We start from the raw sequence: 15,986 nt of genomic DNA, 5'->3' as shown, positions 1-15,986 counted from the left end.
CATTAACGAGTGCAGCATCGTGCTCACATATGCCCCGACGTCCGCTCCCTCCACACCTTCAGGAAGACCAAGAATCCTCAGGTTGTTCCTCCTTGCGTTGTTTTCCAGTGCCTCCAACCTTTCCACACATCGTTTCTGATGTGCCTCCTGCGTCTCCGTCTTCACCACCAGGCCCTGTCTATCGTCCTCATTCTCGGCTGCCTTTGCCTTCACGACCCGAAGCTCCCGCTCCTGGGTCTTTTGTTCCTCCTTTAGCCCTTCGATCGCCTGTAGTATCGGGGCCAACAGCTCTTTCTTCATTTCCTTTTTGATCTCTTCCACACAGCATTTCAAGAACTCTTGTTGTTCAGGGCCCCATGTTAAACTGCCACCTTCCGACGCCATCTTGGTTTTTGCTTGCCTTCCTTGCCGCTGTTCTAAAGGATCCACTGCAATCTGGCCACTCTCTCCTCCTTTTTCCATCCGTATCCAGGGGGGATTCCCTTCTGGTTTACCGCACAGTGTTTTTAGCCGTCAAAATTGCCGTTGGGGCTCCTATCAAGAGCCCAAAAGTCCGTTTCACAGGGAGCTGCCGAAACGTGCGACTCAGCTGGTCATCGCCGCACCCGGAAGTCCTCTATGATAATCTATGATACAGTTCCCTGTGGACCGTGCCCACCAGGATGCCCACGCAGCGGGGTTTGCCGCTGTTGCCCGGACAACCGTGGGGTGCACCTCGGAGGAAAAGGCCATGTGCCTGAACAGGAAGTGTACATATTCAATGAACGTGCAGGTGGTCTGTGACCACAGGATGACGATCCTGCACGTTTGCGCCAGGTACCCTGGCAGTGTGCATGACTCTTTTATACTGTCCCAATCATTCATCCACGCCATGTTCGAGGGACACCACCCCCGCCTGTGGGGCTGGTTGCTGGGAGACAGGGGTTATCCGTTGCGGTTGTGGCTATCCGGAGGCCTATCTGCAGGCTACAGACCGACGCGGAGTGCCGCTACAATGATCCCCATACAGCAACCAGGAGTGTAGTTGAGAGGTGCTTTGGGCTGCTGAAGATGCGTTTCAGGTGCCTGGACCGCTCTGTGGGGGGGCCCTCCAGTACCCGTCGGAGAGGGTCGGCCGCATCGTCGTGGTCTACTGCGTCCTAGCCCAACAGAGGGGAGATGTGCTGGAGGAGGAGGACGGTCAGGATGAGGGGAACTCGACTCCAAATGAGGGGGATGGCGAGGGGGAAGCTAATGCACGGGACATGAGGGATGGACGTCAACAGGAGGCTGCTCAGCGCCGCCGGCTGGGCCAGCAGGCACGGGTGTCGCTGGTAGCTGCACGTTTCAGCGACCACGGTGGGGGTCAGTAGTGATGGGCATGGGCACAGACAGCAGAGTTCGGCACCCACCACCGACCACCCTCGCCTCCCCCACCACTGACCAACCTCACCTCCCACACCACCACATCACCCTCGCCTCCCCCACCACTGACCACCCTCACCTCCCACACCACCACATCACCCTCACCACCCCCACCACCGACCACCCTCGCCTCCCCCCCCCACTGGCCTCCCTCACCTCCCACACCACCACATCACCCTCACCTCCCCCACCATCGACCGCCCTCACTTCCCCCACCACCACATCACCCGCATGCATACCACCGGCTCCATGACACATTCACCTGCGGCACAACGGGATGGGGGCACATGGTTGATGGTATAAGCGAGTCTGGTACAAGGCATGGAGGATGATGTCAGCCAGCCCTGCGATGGGCTCCGAGCTGCACATTGTTCGACAATGTCTGACTCATGGCCACATCAAGACCCTCCACCCGGGTGGACCCTGCACGCGGCCTAGACACTGCATCCCATGGCCCTGTTGTATGGCCGGGGGCGGGTTGGCGTGGGAGAACCGTGAGGGGGGGGGGGGGGGGGGGGCGCCGGGCAGAGGGGCTGCACGTCACACGCCACCGCAGCTCAACTTCTATCGCAGCCACAGCACCCCTCACACACACTGGCACACAGTCCCCTCCCCACCCCCGCGCGCATTGGACAGAGAACAGAGGCAGCTCACATAGGTGTGGAATGTGTTTAATACCAGACGTCCTGTACATGTGCCCTAGCCCATTTAACTATTCTGTGCCCTGCACCCATGACAACTCACTCATCAGTGTCTACCTTTCTGGCCTTACGGGCCCTATGACTACGTCTTGGTGTTTCCCCAGACGGTACAGGAGAACTGGAGGTGGACTCCTGTGATTCCTGCCCTGTGACTAGGGTCCCCTTTGGCGGCCGTTTCCAGGGGCGGCCCAGCCTGGATAGGCCAGGCTGCGCCTCGGGCGATTGGGATGGCGTGGCACCACGCTGTTCTGCCCGCTGCCCACTAGATGCACCAGGGACGGTAGGGGGGCAGTCCGAGGTGGCGCGGGGTTCCGCCACCCCCCCTGCAGGGGGAGCCGGAACGGGCCCCAGCATCACCTCCTCCCTCGGGGTGTCCGGTGGCCCACCGGGTCTCTCCATGGGATGGGGGTGCGAGCGGATCCAGCACCTGGGGCACCACCATCACCTGGCACTGTCAGTCCTGGAGACCGCGCTGGTATCGACCAGGGTCTGGACGTTCGCAGCCATGGAGCTCAGGGAGTTCGCCATCCCTGTCTGGCTCTGTACATCGCCGTCTATCACCCGGGCAATGGCGCTGATGCTCTCAGCGATGGCCTGCTGGGACTGGGCCATGGCCTGCTGAGACCGCGGCAGGTTGTTGAGCACCTCTGCGATGTTCAGCTGGCCCTGGCTCATGGCTGCCTGTGAGACGGCAGCCCTATCCTGGGCTGCGGAGACCGCGTGCACAGATAGCCCCAGGCCCTGCAAACTCAGTCCCATGCCTGACACCGTCGCCACCATTGCCTCCATTGCGGACGCCACCCGTGCGGCGTTGGCCTGTGTGGCACTCATGACCGGCACCATTTCCTGCTCCTGGACGCGGATGCACTCCTGCACTTGTGTCTGCAGGTGCTGGAAACCGGCCGTCACATTCTCACGCCCCTGCGTCCCTGACTGCATCGGGTCTATGGGTGGGCGGGGGAACTCCAGGAAGCCGGGACCCGTCTGGGCGGCAGGTGTTTGCCGGGGCTGGGCTGCTCTCCGACCGTCCGGCCCCTCGGCTGGACCTACCTCCACCTGCTGTACCGGAGCGGCTGTGTGGTGCGCACCAGGTAGTGTCCCAGAAGCCTCATCACTAAAATGGCCAACGAAGGTGAGAGTATCTGCGGTGGCGGAGGGTGCAGGGACAGCTGTGACGCAAACTCAGTGTCTTCATCTGACGTGCGGCCGGGGGTCCCATGTCCTGTATGTCCGACCCCCCCATGGTGGTGTCGTGTTGTGTTCTTTCATGTCTGTCTGTATCCTGTGTGCTAGTGTCCTGTGGCGTCGTGTCGTGCCTGTCTGTGCCCTGTGTGCTAGTGTCCTGTGTCGTCGTGCCGTGTCTGTCTTGTGTCCTGTGTCATCGTGCCGTGCCTGTCTGCCCTGTGTGCTAGTGTCCTGTGTCATCGTGCCATGCCTGCCTGTGCCCTGTGTGCTGTGTCATCGTGCCGTGCCTGTCTGCCCTGTGTGCTAGTGTCCTGTGTCATCGTGCCATGCCTGCCTGTGCCCTGTGTGCTGTGTCGTCGTGCCGTGCCTGTCTGTGCCCTGTGTGCTAGTGTCCTGTGTCGCCGTGCCGTGCCTGCCTGTGCCCTGTGTGCTAGTGTCCTGTGTCGTCGTGCCATGCCTGCCTGTGCCCTGTGTCCTGTGTCGTCGTGCCGTGCCTGCCTGTGCCCTGTGTCCTGTGTCGTCGTGCCGTGCCTGCCTGTGCCCTGTGTGCTAGTGTCCTGTGTCGTCGTGCCATGCCTGCCTGTGCCCTGTGTCCTGTGTCGTCGTGCCGTGCCTGTCTGTGCCCTGTGTGCTGGTGTCCTGGGTCGTCGTGTCAACACTGAACTGGGTCGGAGGGCTGTTGTTGGAGCTGCCCTCCCCATCGCTGCTAGAGCCCTTGCGGGCTGGCCGCCCAGGCACTGGCCGGAGACGGTCGAAGCCTGATGCGCCCGGTTGGTCTGCATCGGCTGGCCGTCCAGGCGCTGGATGCGGGCGGTGTCTGCTAGGTGCTCCGGGCCGGTCACCGCGTGGACCTGCGACACGCAATACACCATCATGGTTAGGCAGGTGGAGGGGGAGTGTGCTGAGGGGGAGTGTGCTGAGGGGGAGTGTGCTGAGGGGGAGTGTGCTGAGGGGGAGTGTGCTGAGGGGGAGTGTGCTGAGGGGGAGTGTGCTGAGGGGGAGTGTGCTGAGGGGGAGTGTGCTGAGGGGGTGTGCTGAGGCGGGGTGTGCTGAGGGGGAGTGTGCTGAGGGGGAGTGTGCTGAGGGGGAGTGTGCTGAGGGGGAGTGTGCTGAGGGGGAGTGTGCTGAGGGGGAGTGTGCTGAGGGGGAGTGTGCTGAGGGGGAGTGTGCTGAGGGGGAGTGTGCTGAGGGGGAGTGTGCTGAGGGGGAGTGTGCTGAGGGGGAGTGTGCTGAGGGGGAGTGTGCTGAGGGGGAGTGTGCTGAGGGGGAGTGTGCTGAGGGGGAGTGTGCTGAGGGGGAGTGTGCTGAGGGGGAGTGTGCTGAGGGGGAGTGTGCTGAGGGGGAGTGTGCTGAGGGGGAGTGTGCTGAGGGGGAGTGTGCTGAGGGGGTGTGTGCTGAGGGGGAGTGTGCTGAGGGGGAGTGTGCTGAGGGGGAGTGTGCTGAGGGGGAGTGTGCTGAGGGGGAGTGTGCTGAGGGGGAGTGTGCTGAGGGGGAGTGTGCTGAGGGGGAGTGTGCTGAGGGGGAGTGTGCTGAGGGGGAGTGTGCTGAGGGGGAGTGTGCTGAGGGGGAGTGTGCTGAGGGGGAGTGTGCTGAGGGGGAGTGGGGAGGGGGAGTGGGGAGGGCTGAGGGGGGAGGGCTGAGGGGGGAGGGCTGAGGGGGGAGGGCTGAGGGGGGAGGGCTGAGGGGGGAGGGCTGAGGGGGGAGGGCTGAGGGGAGAGGGGAACGGCTGAGGGGGAACGGCTGAGGGGGAACGGCTGAGGGAAGATGGCTGAGGGGAGAGTGCTGAGGGGAAGGGGCCAGGCGGGGGCGGATCTCACTTGGTGGCACGCCCCCAATCACGGCATGGGCAATCTAGATGGGCCGAATGGCCTCCTTCTGCATTGTAAATTCTATGCATCTCCCGGTCCTCGGGTGCACCAGCTATGTCCAGTGCCCTCTGCTCGTGCACGGTGAGTGGCCACAAGTCAAGTTCACCACCTCCAGTTCGGGCACGCTCTCGCTGGTTATGGGTGCACATTGTGGGGTGGGGGTGGAATACCAACATTGTTAGGCGGTCCGATGCATGTGGTTGGATCTATGTTGGCATGGGTGCACATAGCACACGGCCAACGCGGCTTGCACGGGTGGCTGCAGCAATGCGGGTCACAGCTGTGGTTGTACCGTTCCCCTGGGGAGGAGGTGGGTGTTACACGTGGGGGGTAGGGGGGCTGGTGCCATGGTCACATTGCTGGGTACTCACTCTGACTGCCGTCAGTAGGCCGTTGAGCTTTTTGTGACACTGCTCGCCAGTCCTGGGTGTCAACGCGATGGCACTGATGGCCACGTTGCGCCATGTTGCTCCATCGGCGGCCTGTGCACTCGCGTCGCCTTATGTGCGCCGTGTCGATCGCGTGGCGCCATGTCTCCGGCGCTGATATGAGGTCGCGCCCCTGCTAGCCCCGCAGAATGGGCTCCCGGAACGGGCGCGACCGCAGATTGAAACACCAGTGTTTGACGCTGGCGGCGACACTCTGCCGTCGGAGCAGAGAATCGCGCCACTTATCTATTTTGAATGAGTGACCCTCTTCGGAATGTCAAACAATTTTACGTACTGGAAGCTATTGCCTTCTTTCATCAACAGTGATGGTAAGCCTGACACAATAATGCCACCACCGAGATATAAAAATATTTTCAAAAACTTATGGGAACAATTCACTACCTGCTGGAGTGAAGTTCTGCAGTTTTATTGCTCCCTTTTTGGGCCACTGAGTTCAAATATCACAAATCACATTATTAGCGGTCCTATTTATCTGTATATGGAAACACTCAGTTATAAATTTAAGGATTGCCATTATGTTCAGTGGGAATCTCACGGTGTAAAGGGATTTTTATTTGCTACAGCGTTGCGAATGGCAGAACGAAGCAAATTTACAGAAAGGCGTTGCTCATGATGTATTTTTTACCCTGTAAGTTGCTGAATGTCTTTTGAATTAAAGGCAATCATTGTTAATAAGTCATAGAACATAGAACAGTACAGCACAGTACAGGCCCTTCAGCCCACGATGTTGTGCTGACCATTTATCCTAATCTAAGATCAACCTAACCTACACCCCTTCAATTTATGCTGTCCATGTGCCTGACAAGAGTCGCTTAAATGTCTCTAATGACTCTGACTCCACCACCTTCCCTGGCAGTGCATTCCACGCACCCACCACTCTCTGTGTACCTCTGACATCTCCCCTATAACTTTCCTCCAATCACCTTAAAATTATGTCCCCTCGTGACAGCCATTTCCACCCTGGGGAAAAGTCTCAGGCTATCCACTCTATCCATGCCTCTCATCACCTTGTACATCTCTATCAAGTCACCTCTCTTCCTTTATCACTGCAGTGAGAAAAGAACTAGCTCCCTCAACCTTTCTTCATAAGACATGGATGTGGAGGCTTTAGAGAGGGTGCAGAAGGGATTTACCAGGATGTTGCCTATTATGGAGGGCATTAGCTATGAGGAGCGGTTGAATAAACTTGGTTTGTTCTCACTGGAACGACGGAGGTTGAGGGGCGACCTGATAGAGTTCTACAAAATTATGAGGGGCATAGACAGAGTGGATAGTCAGAGGCTTTTCCCCAGGGTAGAGGGGTCAATTACTAGGGGGCATAGGTATAAGGTGCGGGGGCAAGGTTTAGAGGAGATGTACGAGGCAAGTTTTTTGCACAGAGGGTAGTGGGTGCCTGGAACTCGCTGCCGGAGGAGGTGGTGGAAGCAGGGACGATAGTGACATTTAAGGGGCATCTTGACAAATACATGAATAGGATGGGAATAGAGGGATATGGACCCAGGAAGTGTAGAAGATTGTAGTTTAGTCGGGCAGCATGGTCGGCACAGGCTTGGAGGGCCGAAGGGCCTGTTCCTGTGCTGTACTTTTCTTTGTTCTTTTGTTCTTGACATGCCTTCCATTCCAGGCAACATCCTGGTAAATCTCCTCTGCACCCTCTCCAAAGCATCCACATCCTTTACATTATAATAATTCCCAGCCATTTTAGTCCTGAATGTTTAACTACCATCAGTATTACTATTTGTTATTTATAAATTACATGAACACTTTGTGTTGGGAAGAATATCCTCTATTGTTTCAATCGACTAACATATGTAACATTGTAAAACTGCGATAATTGGACTGTTGAATGAATAACAATATGGAAGCATGTTAAGGTAAGCATGACACAGTTTTACCCCATTTAATATATAAAGTGTTTTATGAGTTCCATTCAGGTTGTATTATTTCCTGCTCATTTATTATTTCTTGTTTGTTTAACAGGCAATAGGAACTCCATCGCTGAAAAATATTAGCTTTTCCCTCAAACCAGGACAACTTGTGGCTGTGATTGGACCTGTGGGTGCTGGCAAAGTAAGTTTTGTTTGTGGATTTGTTAAATATTAACTCAGTTCGTTAAGTTATACCTGTATTGTCTGTAGAACCAGATAATTGTGACATTCACCTAAAATTTACATACATGCACAGTCGTTTTTTTTCTTGCATTGTTTACAGTGGTGGCTGCATCATTCTCTCTCTCTCTGCTTCTTTCTCTCCCTCTCTCTATCTCTCGAACTCTCTCTGCTTCTTTCTCTCTCTCTCTGCTTTCTCTCTCACACTCTCTGCATCTTTCTCACTCTCTCTGTGCTTCCTTCTCTCTCACTCTGCTTCTTTCTCTCACTCTGTCTGCTTCTTTCTCTCTCTCTCTGCTTCTCTCTCACTGCTTCTTTCCCTCTCTGCTTCTTTCTCTCTCTCTCTGCTTCTTATTTTCTCTCACTCTCTGCTTCATTCTCTCTCTCTCTCTGCTTCCTTCTCTCTCACTCTCTGCTTCCTTCTCTGTCCTCTGCTTCTTTCTGTCTCTCTCTCTCTCTGCTTTCTCTTCTTTCTCTCTCACTTGCTCTCTCTCTGCTTTCTCTCTCACTCTCTGCTTCTTTCTCTCTCTCTCTGCTTCTTTCTCTACTTCTTTCACTCACTCTCTCTCCCTCTGCTTTCTCTCTCCTTTCTCTCTCACTCTCTCTCTGCTTCCTTCTTTCTCACTCTGCTTCTTTCTCTCTCTCTCTGCTTTCTCTTTCACTCTGTCTGCCTCTCTGTCTCTGCTTCTTTCTCTCTGCTTCTTTCTCTCTCTCTCTCTGCTTCTTTCTCTCTCCTTCTCGCCCTCTCTGCTTTCTCTCTCACTGTCTCTGTGCTTCACTCTCTATCTCTCTCTCTCTCTGCTTCCTTCTTTCTCACTCTGCTCCTTTCTCTCTTTCTCTCTCTCTGCTTTCTGTTATGGGCCAGATTTTAGAGAACCCCAAAGTGTATCATGGTGTTCACCTGACACACAACTTTTAATAGATTGTGGTATGGGGAGCACACAGCCCACTCTACAGGTGTGGTACAGCAGAAATGGAAAAGTATTTTTTAAGCAAAACAATGTTTATTCTATGAACTCAAGTTAACTTTTTTTAAGCGTACAGTGAACATCTTAGCAACCATCAATTCAAATATAACCCCCAAAGAATACAACACTAAGTAATCCTTAATAACTTCCCAAATAACATCCAGAAGACAGAATAGTCACCTTTTAACAGAAGCACATTAGGTTTACATTCACTACTGAGGACATTTATAATTCTGAATTCACCAAATGATTAAGAGATAGTCTTTTCATGGCAGAGAGATCAACAGTACATACCTCCCCCGGTAGTGATGCAAACACTTCACTAGCTCTATCTACCAGCTTTGTTTGCATCAGTAATACCCACATGTCCTGTGGCCATTTCATTTGTTTAGCTACCTTCTCAAATGAAATGAAAAAGGCTTCCACCTCCTTCTCGTCAAACCTTGGCAATGCTTGGACGTATTTAAATAGATCTCCACCAAGCCTTCGACTATGACGCTCTTTCTCACTATCCTCATCACTATTATCCAACTGTACTTTTCCCTTTACGTCTGCCAATTTTACTGTCATGTTTCATGGCCATTTTCCGAAGTTCGAACTCTCTCTCTTTATCTTTTTCCCTGATCTGTACTGTATCTCCCTTTCTCTTTCTTTTTGTTCTGTTCGGGATATTCTTCCTTTTCTCCTTTCTTCTCGCTCCTTTTCTTTTTCCTCTCTCTCTCTTTATTTTTCCTCTCTTTCGTATTCAAGCTGCTTTAATTCTTTCTCATGTTCCATTTGTTTAATTTGTAATTGAATTTTTGCCATTTCCAATGAGTCAAACTGTATCTCAGGCAACTTTAAATGCTGAGCCTCCGCCATAATTACCTCACCTTTTCGCTTTTTGGCAGGTAATGTTAACTGCACTGCATGTGACCATTTCCACCTCAAAAAACTTCAGAACCTCTGAAAGAGCCATTGTCCACAACACACTCCCTACCTAAACTAAAATACCACACCTGAAAAGCAACCACAATATACTCACCCCTCACTGTCTGTAAGTTCACTAAGCCAATCCAATAGATAGACTTTTATCCCGGAAGAGTCCCCAATTTGTTATGGGCCAGGTTTTAGAGAACCCCAAAGTGTATCATGGACTTCACCTGACCCACAACTTTTAATAGATTGTGGTATGCGGAGCACACGGCCCACTCTTACAGGTGTGGTGCAGCAGAAATGGAAAAGTATTGTTTAAAGCAAAACAATGTTTATTCTATGAACTCAAGAAACCTTTTTAAAACATACAGTGAACATCTTAGCAACCAGCAATTCAAATATAACCCCCAAATACAACACTAAGTAATCCTTCATAATTTCCCAAACAACATCTAGAAGACAGAATAATCACCTTTTAACAGAAGCACATTCACTACTGAGAACATTTATAATTCTGAATATTCACTACTGAGAACATTTATAATTCATGGCAGAGAGATCACCAGTATATCTGCTCTGTCTGGCTTCAGCTCCAACACTGAAAACGAAACTAAAATACACCCTGCAGCAAACAGCCTAAAACGAAAGTAAGAAGCTGACAGACAGCCCAGCTCCACCCACACTCTGACATCACTGATAAACGCCCATTTCTTATAGGTACATTTCTTAAACACCCATTTCTTAAAAGGTACTCTCACATGACATTTCTCTCTCACTCTCTCACTGCCTTTTTCTCACTCTCTCTCTGCCTCGTTCTTTACTTCTTTCTCTCTCACTCTCTCTCTCTCTCTCTTTCTGCTTCTCTCCCTCTGTTTCTTTCTTTCTCACTTTCTCTCTCTGCTTTCTCTCTCTGTTTCTTTTTCACTCTCTTTCTCTCTTTGCTTCTTTCTCTCTCACCCTCTCTGCTTCTTTCTCACTCACTCTCTCTCTGCTTCTCTCTCTCTCTCTGCTTCTCTCTGTGTCTCTCTCTCTCTCTCTGTTTCTCTCTCTCTCTCTCTCTCTGTTTCTCTCTCTCTCTCTGTTTCTCTCTCTCTCGACTTCTTACTCTCTTGCTCTCTCACTCTCTCGTTCTCTCTCCTGTTCTTTGACTTCTCAGTTGCTGGTTATAAACAGGTCTTTGATTTGATTTGAATTTGCTTTGATTTATTGGCACATGTACCGAAGTATAGTGAAAAGTATTTTTCTGCGGCTGAGGGAATGTACACAGTACGTACATAGTAGACAAAATAATAATCAACAAAGTACATTGATAAATGGTACATCGACAAACAGTCGATGGCTCACTAGGAACAACCAAGTGAATGGCTCCCAGGTTCTGTGGAAGCCCTCTTCCCACTCTCGGATGGTGAATTTAATTTTCTCCACTTGGAGAAATTCCGATAGTTCGGACAGCCAGTCTACAGCTTTGGGTGGTGCTGCTGACCGCCAGCCGAGCAGGATTCTCCGGCGGGCGATTAAGAAGCCAAGCATCAGTCCTACTCCCCCTGAAGAAATTTGGTTGTTCCGATACCCCGAAGACTGCCACTCTTGGGATTGGCTCCACCCTCACCCCAACCATCTTGGACATTGCCTCGAAGAAGGCTGTCCAGAACCCAACAAGTCTGGGACCCTTTTGCACCGTTCACATCTATCTTCCACCTCCGGGAAGAACCTGCTCATTCGCGTTCTGGTTATGTGGGCTCTATGAACCATCTTTAGATGCATTAGGCTTAGCCTTACGCATGTGGAGGTGGAGTTGACCCTGGGCAGTGCTTCACTCCGGAGTTCCCATCCTATTTCAAACCCCAAGTTGTCCTCCCACTTCTCCCTCATGTCGTCCAGTTGGGTGTTGGCCTCCCTTAGCAGTTGCCCATACATGTCACCACAGGTCCCTTTCTCTAGGATGTCTGCGTCCAGTAGGTCCTCTAGCAGTGATTGTCATGCTGGTCGTGGATAAGTCAATGTTTCCCTTCGTAGGAATCTTTTGATCTGTAGGTATCTTAGTTTGTTTCCCCCCGTCAGCTGGAATCTTTCTGTCAGTTCCTCGAGTGTTGTCAGCCTGTTGTTTGTATAAATTGCCCTAACTGTCAGTGTCTCGGATCGTGTTTTCGGGATCCTTAAGGGGGAGGGGGAGCAGCCCCAAGTCGTGGTCCACATCGGTACCACCGACATATGTAGGGATACGGATGTAAGGCAGGAATTCAGGGAGCTAGGGTGGTAACTTCGATCTAGGACAAACAGAGTTATTATCTCAGGGTTGCTAGTGAGACGAGGAATAGGGAGAGAGAGGAGTTGAACACGTGGGATGGTGCAGGAGGGAGGGTTTCAGATTTCTGGATAATTGGGGCTCATTCTGAGGTCGGTGGGACCTCTACAAACGGGATGGTCTACACCTGGACCAGAGGGGTACCAATATCATGGGGGGGGGGGAATTTGCTAATGCTCTTCGGGAGGGTTTAAACTAGTTCAGCAGGGGATTGGGAACCTGAATTGTAGCTCCAGTATACAGGAGGTTGAGAGTAGTGAGGTCATGAGTAAGGTTTCAAAGTTGCAGGAGTGTACCGGCAGGCAGGAAGGTGGTTTAAAGCATGTCTTCTTCAATGCCAGGCGCATCCGGAATAAGGTGGGTGAACTTGCGGCATGGGTTGGTACCTGGGACTTCGATGTTGTGGCCATTTCGGAGACATGGATAGAGCAGGGACAGGAATGATTGTTGCAGGTGCTGGGGTTTAGATATTTCAGTAAGCTCAGGGAAGGTGGTAAAAGAGGGGGAGGGGTTGCATTGTTAATCAAGGACAGTATTACGGTGGCAGAAAGGACGTTTGATGAGGACTCTTCTACTGACGTAGTATGGGCTGATGTTAGAAACAGGACAGGAGAGGTCACCCTGTTAGGGGTTTTCTATAGGCCTCCGAAAAGTTCCAGAGATGTAGAGGAAAGGATTGCAAAGATGATTCTGGATAGGAGCGAAAGCAACAGGGTAGTTGTTATGGGGGACTTTAACTTTCCAAATTTTGACTGGAAACGCTATAGTTCGAGTACTTTAGATGAGTCCGTTTTTGTCCAATGGAGAGTTTCCTGACACAGTATGTAGATCGGCCGAGAGGCGAGGCCACATTGGATTTGGTACTGGGTAATGAACCAGGACAGGTGTTAGGTTTGGAGGTAGGTGAGCACTTTGGTGATAGTGACCACAATTCGATTACGTTTACTTTAGAGATGGAAAGGGATAGGTATATACCGCAGGGCAAGAGTAATATCTGGGGGAAAGGCAATTATGATGCGATGAGGCAAGACGTAGGATGCATCGGATGGAGAGGAAAACTGCAGGGGGTGGGCACAATGGAAATGTGGAGCTTGTTCAAGGAACAGCTACTGCGTATCCTTGATAGGTATGTACCTGTCAGGCAGGGAGGAAGTGGTCGAGCGAGGGAACCGTGGGTTACTAAAGCAGTCAAAACACTTGTCAAGAGGAAGAAGGAGGCTTATGTAAAGATGAGACATGAAGGTTCAGTTAGGGCGCTCGAGAATTACAAGTTAGCTAGGAAGGACTTAAAGAGAGAGCTAAAGAGAGCCAGGAGGGGACATGAGAAGTTTTTGCCAGGTAGGATCAAGGATAACCCTAAAGCTTTCTATAGATATGTCAGGAATAAAAGAATGACTAGGGTAAGAATAGGGCCAGTCAAGAACAGTAGCGGGAAGTTGTCCGTGGAGTCCGAGGAGATCGAGGTGGTAATTCAATATTTTTCTTCAGTATTCACACAGGAAAAAGACAATGTTGTGGATGGGGAATACTGAGATTCAGGCTACTAGACTAGAAGGGCTTGAGGTTCATAAGGAGGAGGTGTTAGCAATTCTGGAAAGTGTGAAAATAGATAAATCCTCTGGGCCGGATGGGATTTATCCTAGGATTCTCTGGGAATCTAGGGAGGAGATTGCTGAGCCTTTGGTTTTGATCTTTAAGTCATCTTTGTCTACAGGAATAGTGCCAGAAGACTGGAGGATAGCAAATGCTGTCTCCTTGTTCAAGAAGGGGAGTAGAGACAACCCCGGTACTATAGACCAGTGAGCCTTACGTCTGTTGTGGGCAAAGTCTTGGAAAGGTTTATAAGAGATAGGATGTATAATCATCTGGAAAGGAATAATTTGATTAGAGATAGTCAACACGGTTTTGTGAAGGGTAGGTCGTGCCTCACAAACCTTATTGAGTTCTTTGAGAAGGTGACCAAACAGGTGGATGAGGGTAAAGCAGTTGATGTGGTGTATATGGATTTCAGTAAAGCGTTAGATAAGGTTCCCCACGGTAGGCTACTGCAGAAAATACGGAGGCATGGGATTCAGGGTGATTTAGCAGTTTGGATCAGAAATTGGCCAGCTGGAAGAAGACAAAGGGCGGTGGTTGATGGGAAATGTTCAGACTGGAGTCCAGTTACTAGTGGTGTACCACAAGGATCTGTTTTGGGGCCACTGCTGTTTGTAATTTTTATAAATTACCTGGAGGAGGGTGTAGAAGGATGGGTGAGTAAATTTGCAGATGTCACTAAAGTCGGTGGAGTTGTGGACAGTGCGGAAGGATGTTACAAGTTACAGAGGGACATAGATAAGCTGCAGCATTGGACTGAGAGGTGGCAAATGGAGTTTAATGCAGAAAAGTGTGAGGTGATTCATTTTGGAAGGAATAACAGGAGTACTGGGCTAATGGTAAGATTCGTGGCAGTGTGGATGAGCAGAGAGATCTCGGTGTCCATGTACATAGATCTCTGAAAGTTGCCACCCAGATTGAGAGGGTTGTTAAGAAGGCGCACAGTGTGTTAGCTTTTATTGGTAGAGGGATTGAGTTTCTGAGCCATGAGGTCTTGTTTTAGCTGTACAAAACTCTGGTGCGGCCGCATTTGGAGTATTGCATGCAATTCTGGTCGCCACATTTTAGGAAGGATGTTGAAGCATTCGAAAGGGTGCAGAGGAGATTTACCAGAATGTTGCCTGTTGGAGGGAAGATCTTATGAGGAAAGGCTGAGGGACTTGAGTCTGTTTTCGTTAGAGAGAAGAAGGTTAAGAGGTGACTTAATTGAGGCATACAAGATGATCAGAGGATTGGATAGGGTGGACAGTGAGACCCTTTACCTCGGATGGTGATGTCTAGCACGAGGGGACATAGCTTTAAATTGAGGGGAGATAGATATAGGACAGATGTCAGAGATAGGTTCTTTACTCAGAGAGTAGTAAGGGTGTGGAATGCCCTGCCTGCAACAGTCGTGGACTCTCCAACACTAAGGGCATTCAAATGGTCATTGGATAGACATATAGACGATAAGAGAATAGTTTAGATGGGCTTTAGAGTGGTTTCACAGGTCGGCACAACATCGAGGGCCGAAGGGCCTGTACTGCGCTGTAATGTTCTATGTTCTATGTCCCATGTCCTGGATCGACCTTTTGAAGGTGGCGTCCATAGTCGCTGGCGTGAACTTGTGGTTATTTCAGATGGGGGCCTTGTCGGACATTTTGGTTAGCCCGAAATACGTCTCAGTTGGTTTCACGACCGGAGTGTTGCTACCACCACTGGAATATTTATTAGGTGGGGATGGAAGTGCCGCTATGGCTAGGGCCTGGAGGGACGTCCCTCTGCAGGAGCCCTCATCCATAAACACCCATTCGGCTTCTGGCTCCTCTATCCACCCTTTTACCCTCTCCGTTGTTGCTACCCAGTGATAGTATTGCATATTTGAGAGGGCTAGGTCCCCCAAGGATCTTGTTCTCTGCAAACTCTCTTTGGTATCCTAGCGTTCTTCCCTCCCCACACAAACAGCATAATCAGTTTGGCTAGTGAATTGAAATGGGCTTTGGGGATGTAGATTGGGATGGATCTAAACAGGAAGAGGAACCTGGGCAGTACGTTCATCTTGATCATCTGCACTCTCCCTGCCAGGGAGAGTGGGAGTGTGTTCCATCTCTGCAGGTCCTGTTTTACTTCTTCCATCAGGATGGTCAGGTTCCACTTGTGGATCCGTGCCCATCCATGAGCGATTTGGATCCCCAGGTTGCGGAATTTGTCTCGGGCCTGTTTAAAAGGTAACCCTTCCCCCTTGCGGGTTCACCGAGAAGATCTCACTTTTGCTCAGGTTAAATTTGTTGCCCGAGAAGGCTCCAAACTCTTTGAAGAGCGCCATGATTCCCTCTATGCAGCTTTGCGGGTCCGAGATGTAGAGGAGCAGGTCATCTGCATAGAGCAAGACTCTGTGTTCTCTGTCTCCTCTCTGGATTCCTTTTCAGTTCTTTGCCGCCCTGAGCACGATCGCCAGTGGTTCGATCGAGGGGGCGAACGGCAGCGGAACAGCGGGCATCCCTGCCT

The 15,986-nt window shown here is 51.3% G+C and overlaps 1 protein-coding gene across 3 annotated transcripts in view; it reads left to right on the top strand.

The window, feature by feature from the left end:
- The window catches only part of abcc4 (ATP binding cassette subfamily C member 4 (PEL blood group)), a 742,685-nt gene that overhangs the window by 234,912 nt on the left and 491,787 nt on the right, over positions 1-15,986 (top strand). For all 3 annotated transcript variants that reach the window (XM_072476237.1, XM_072476236.1, XM_072476238.1), the window contains one exon: positions 7,588-7,677. In XM_072476237.1, coding sequence (XP_072332338.1) covers positions 7,588-7,677 — 90 coding nt within the window. The remainder of the gene's footprint in view (positions 1-7,587; positions 7,678-15,986) is intronic.

This window comes from Scyliorhinus torazame, chromosome 15, assembly GCF_047496885.1.
Source record: "Scyliorhinus torazame isolate Kashiwa2021f chromosome 15, sScyTor2.1, whole genome shotgun sequence".
Classification (NCBI taxonomy): Eukaryota; Metazoa; Chordata; class Chondrichthyes; order Carcharhiniformes; family Scyliorhinidae; genus Scyliorhinus; species Scyliorhinus torazame.
Note: the sequence above shows the minus strand (reverse complement) of the source record. Positions and strands in the feature narration are given on the sequence as shown.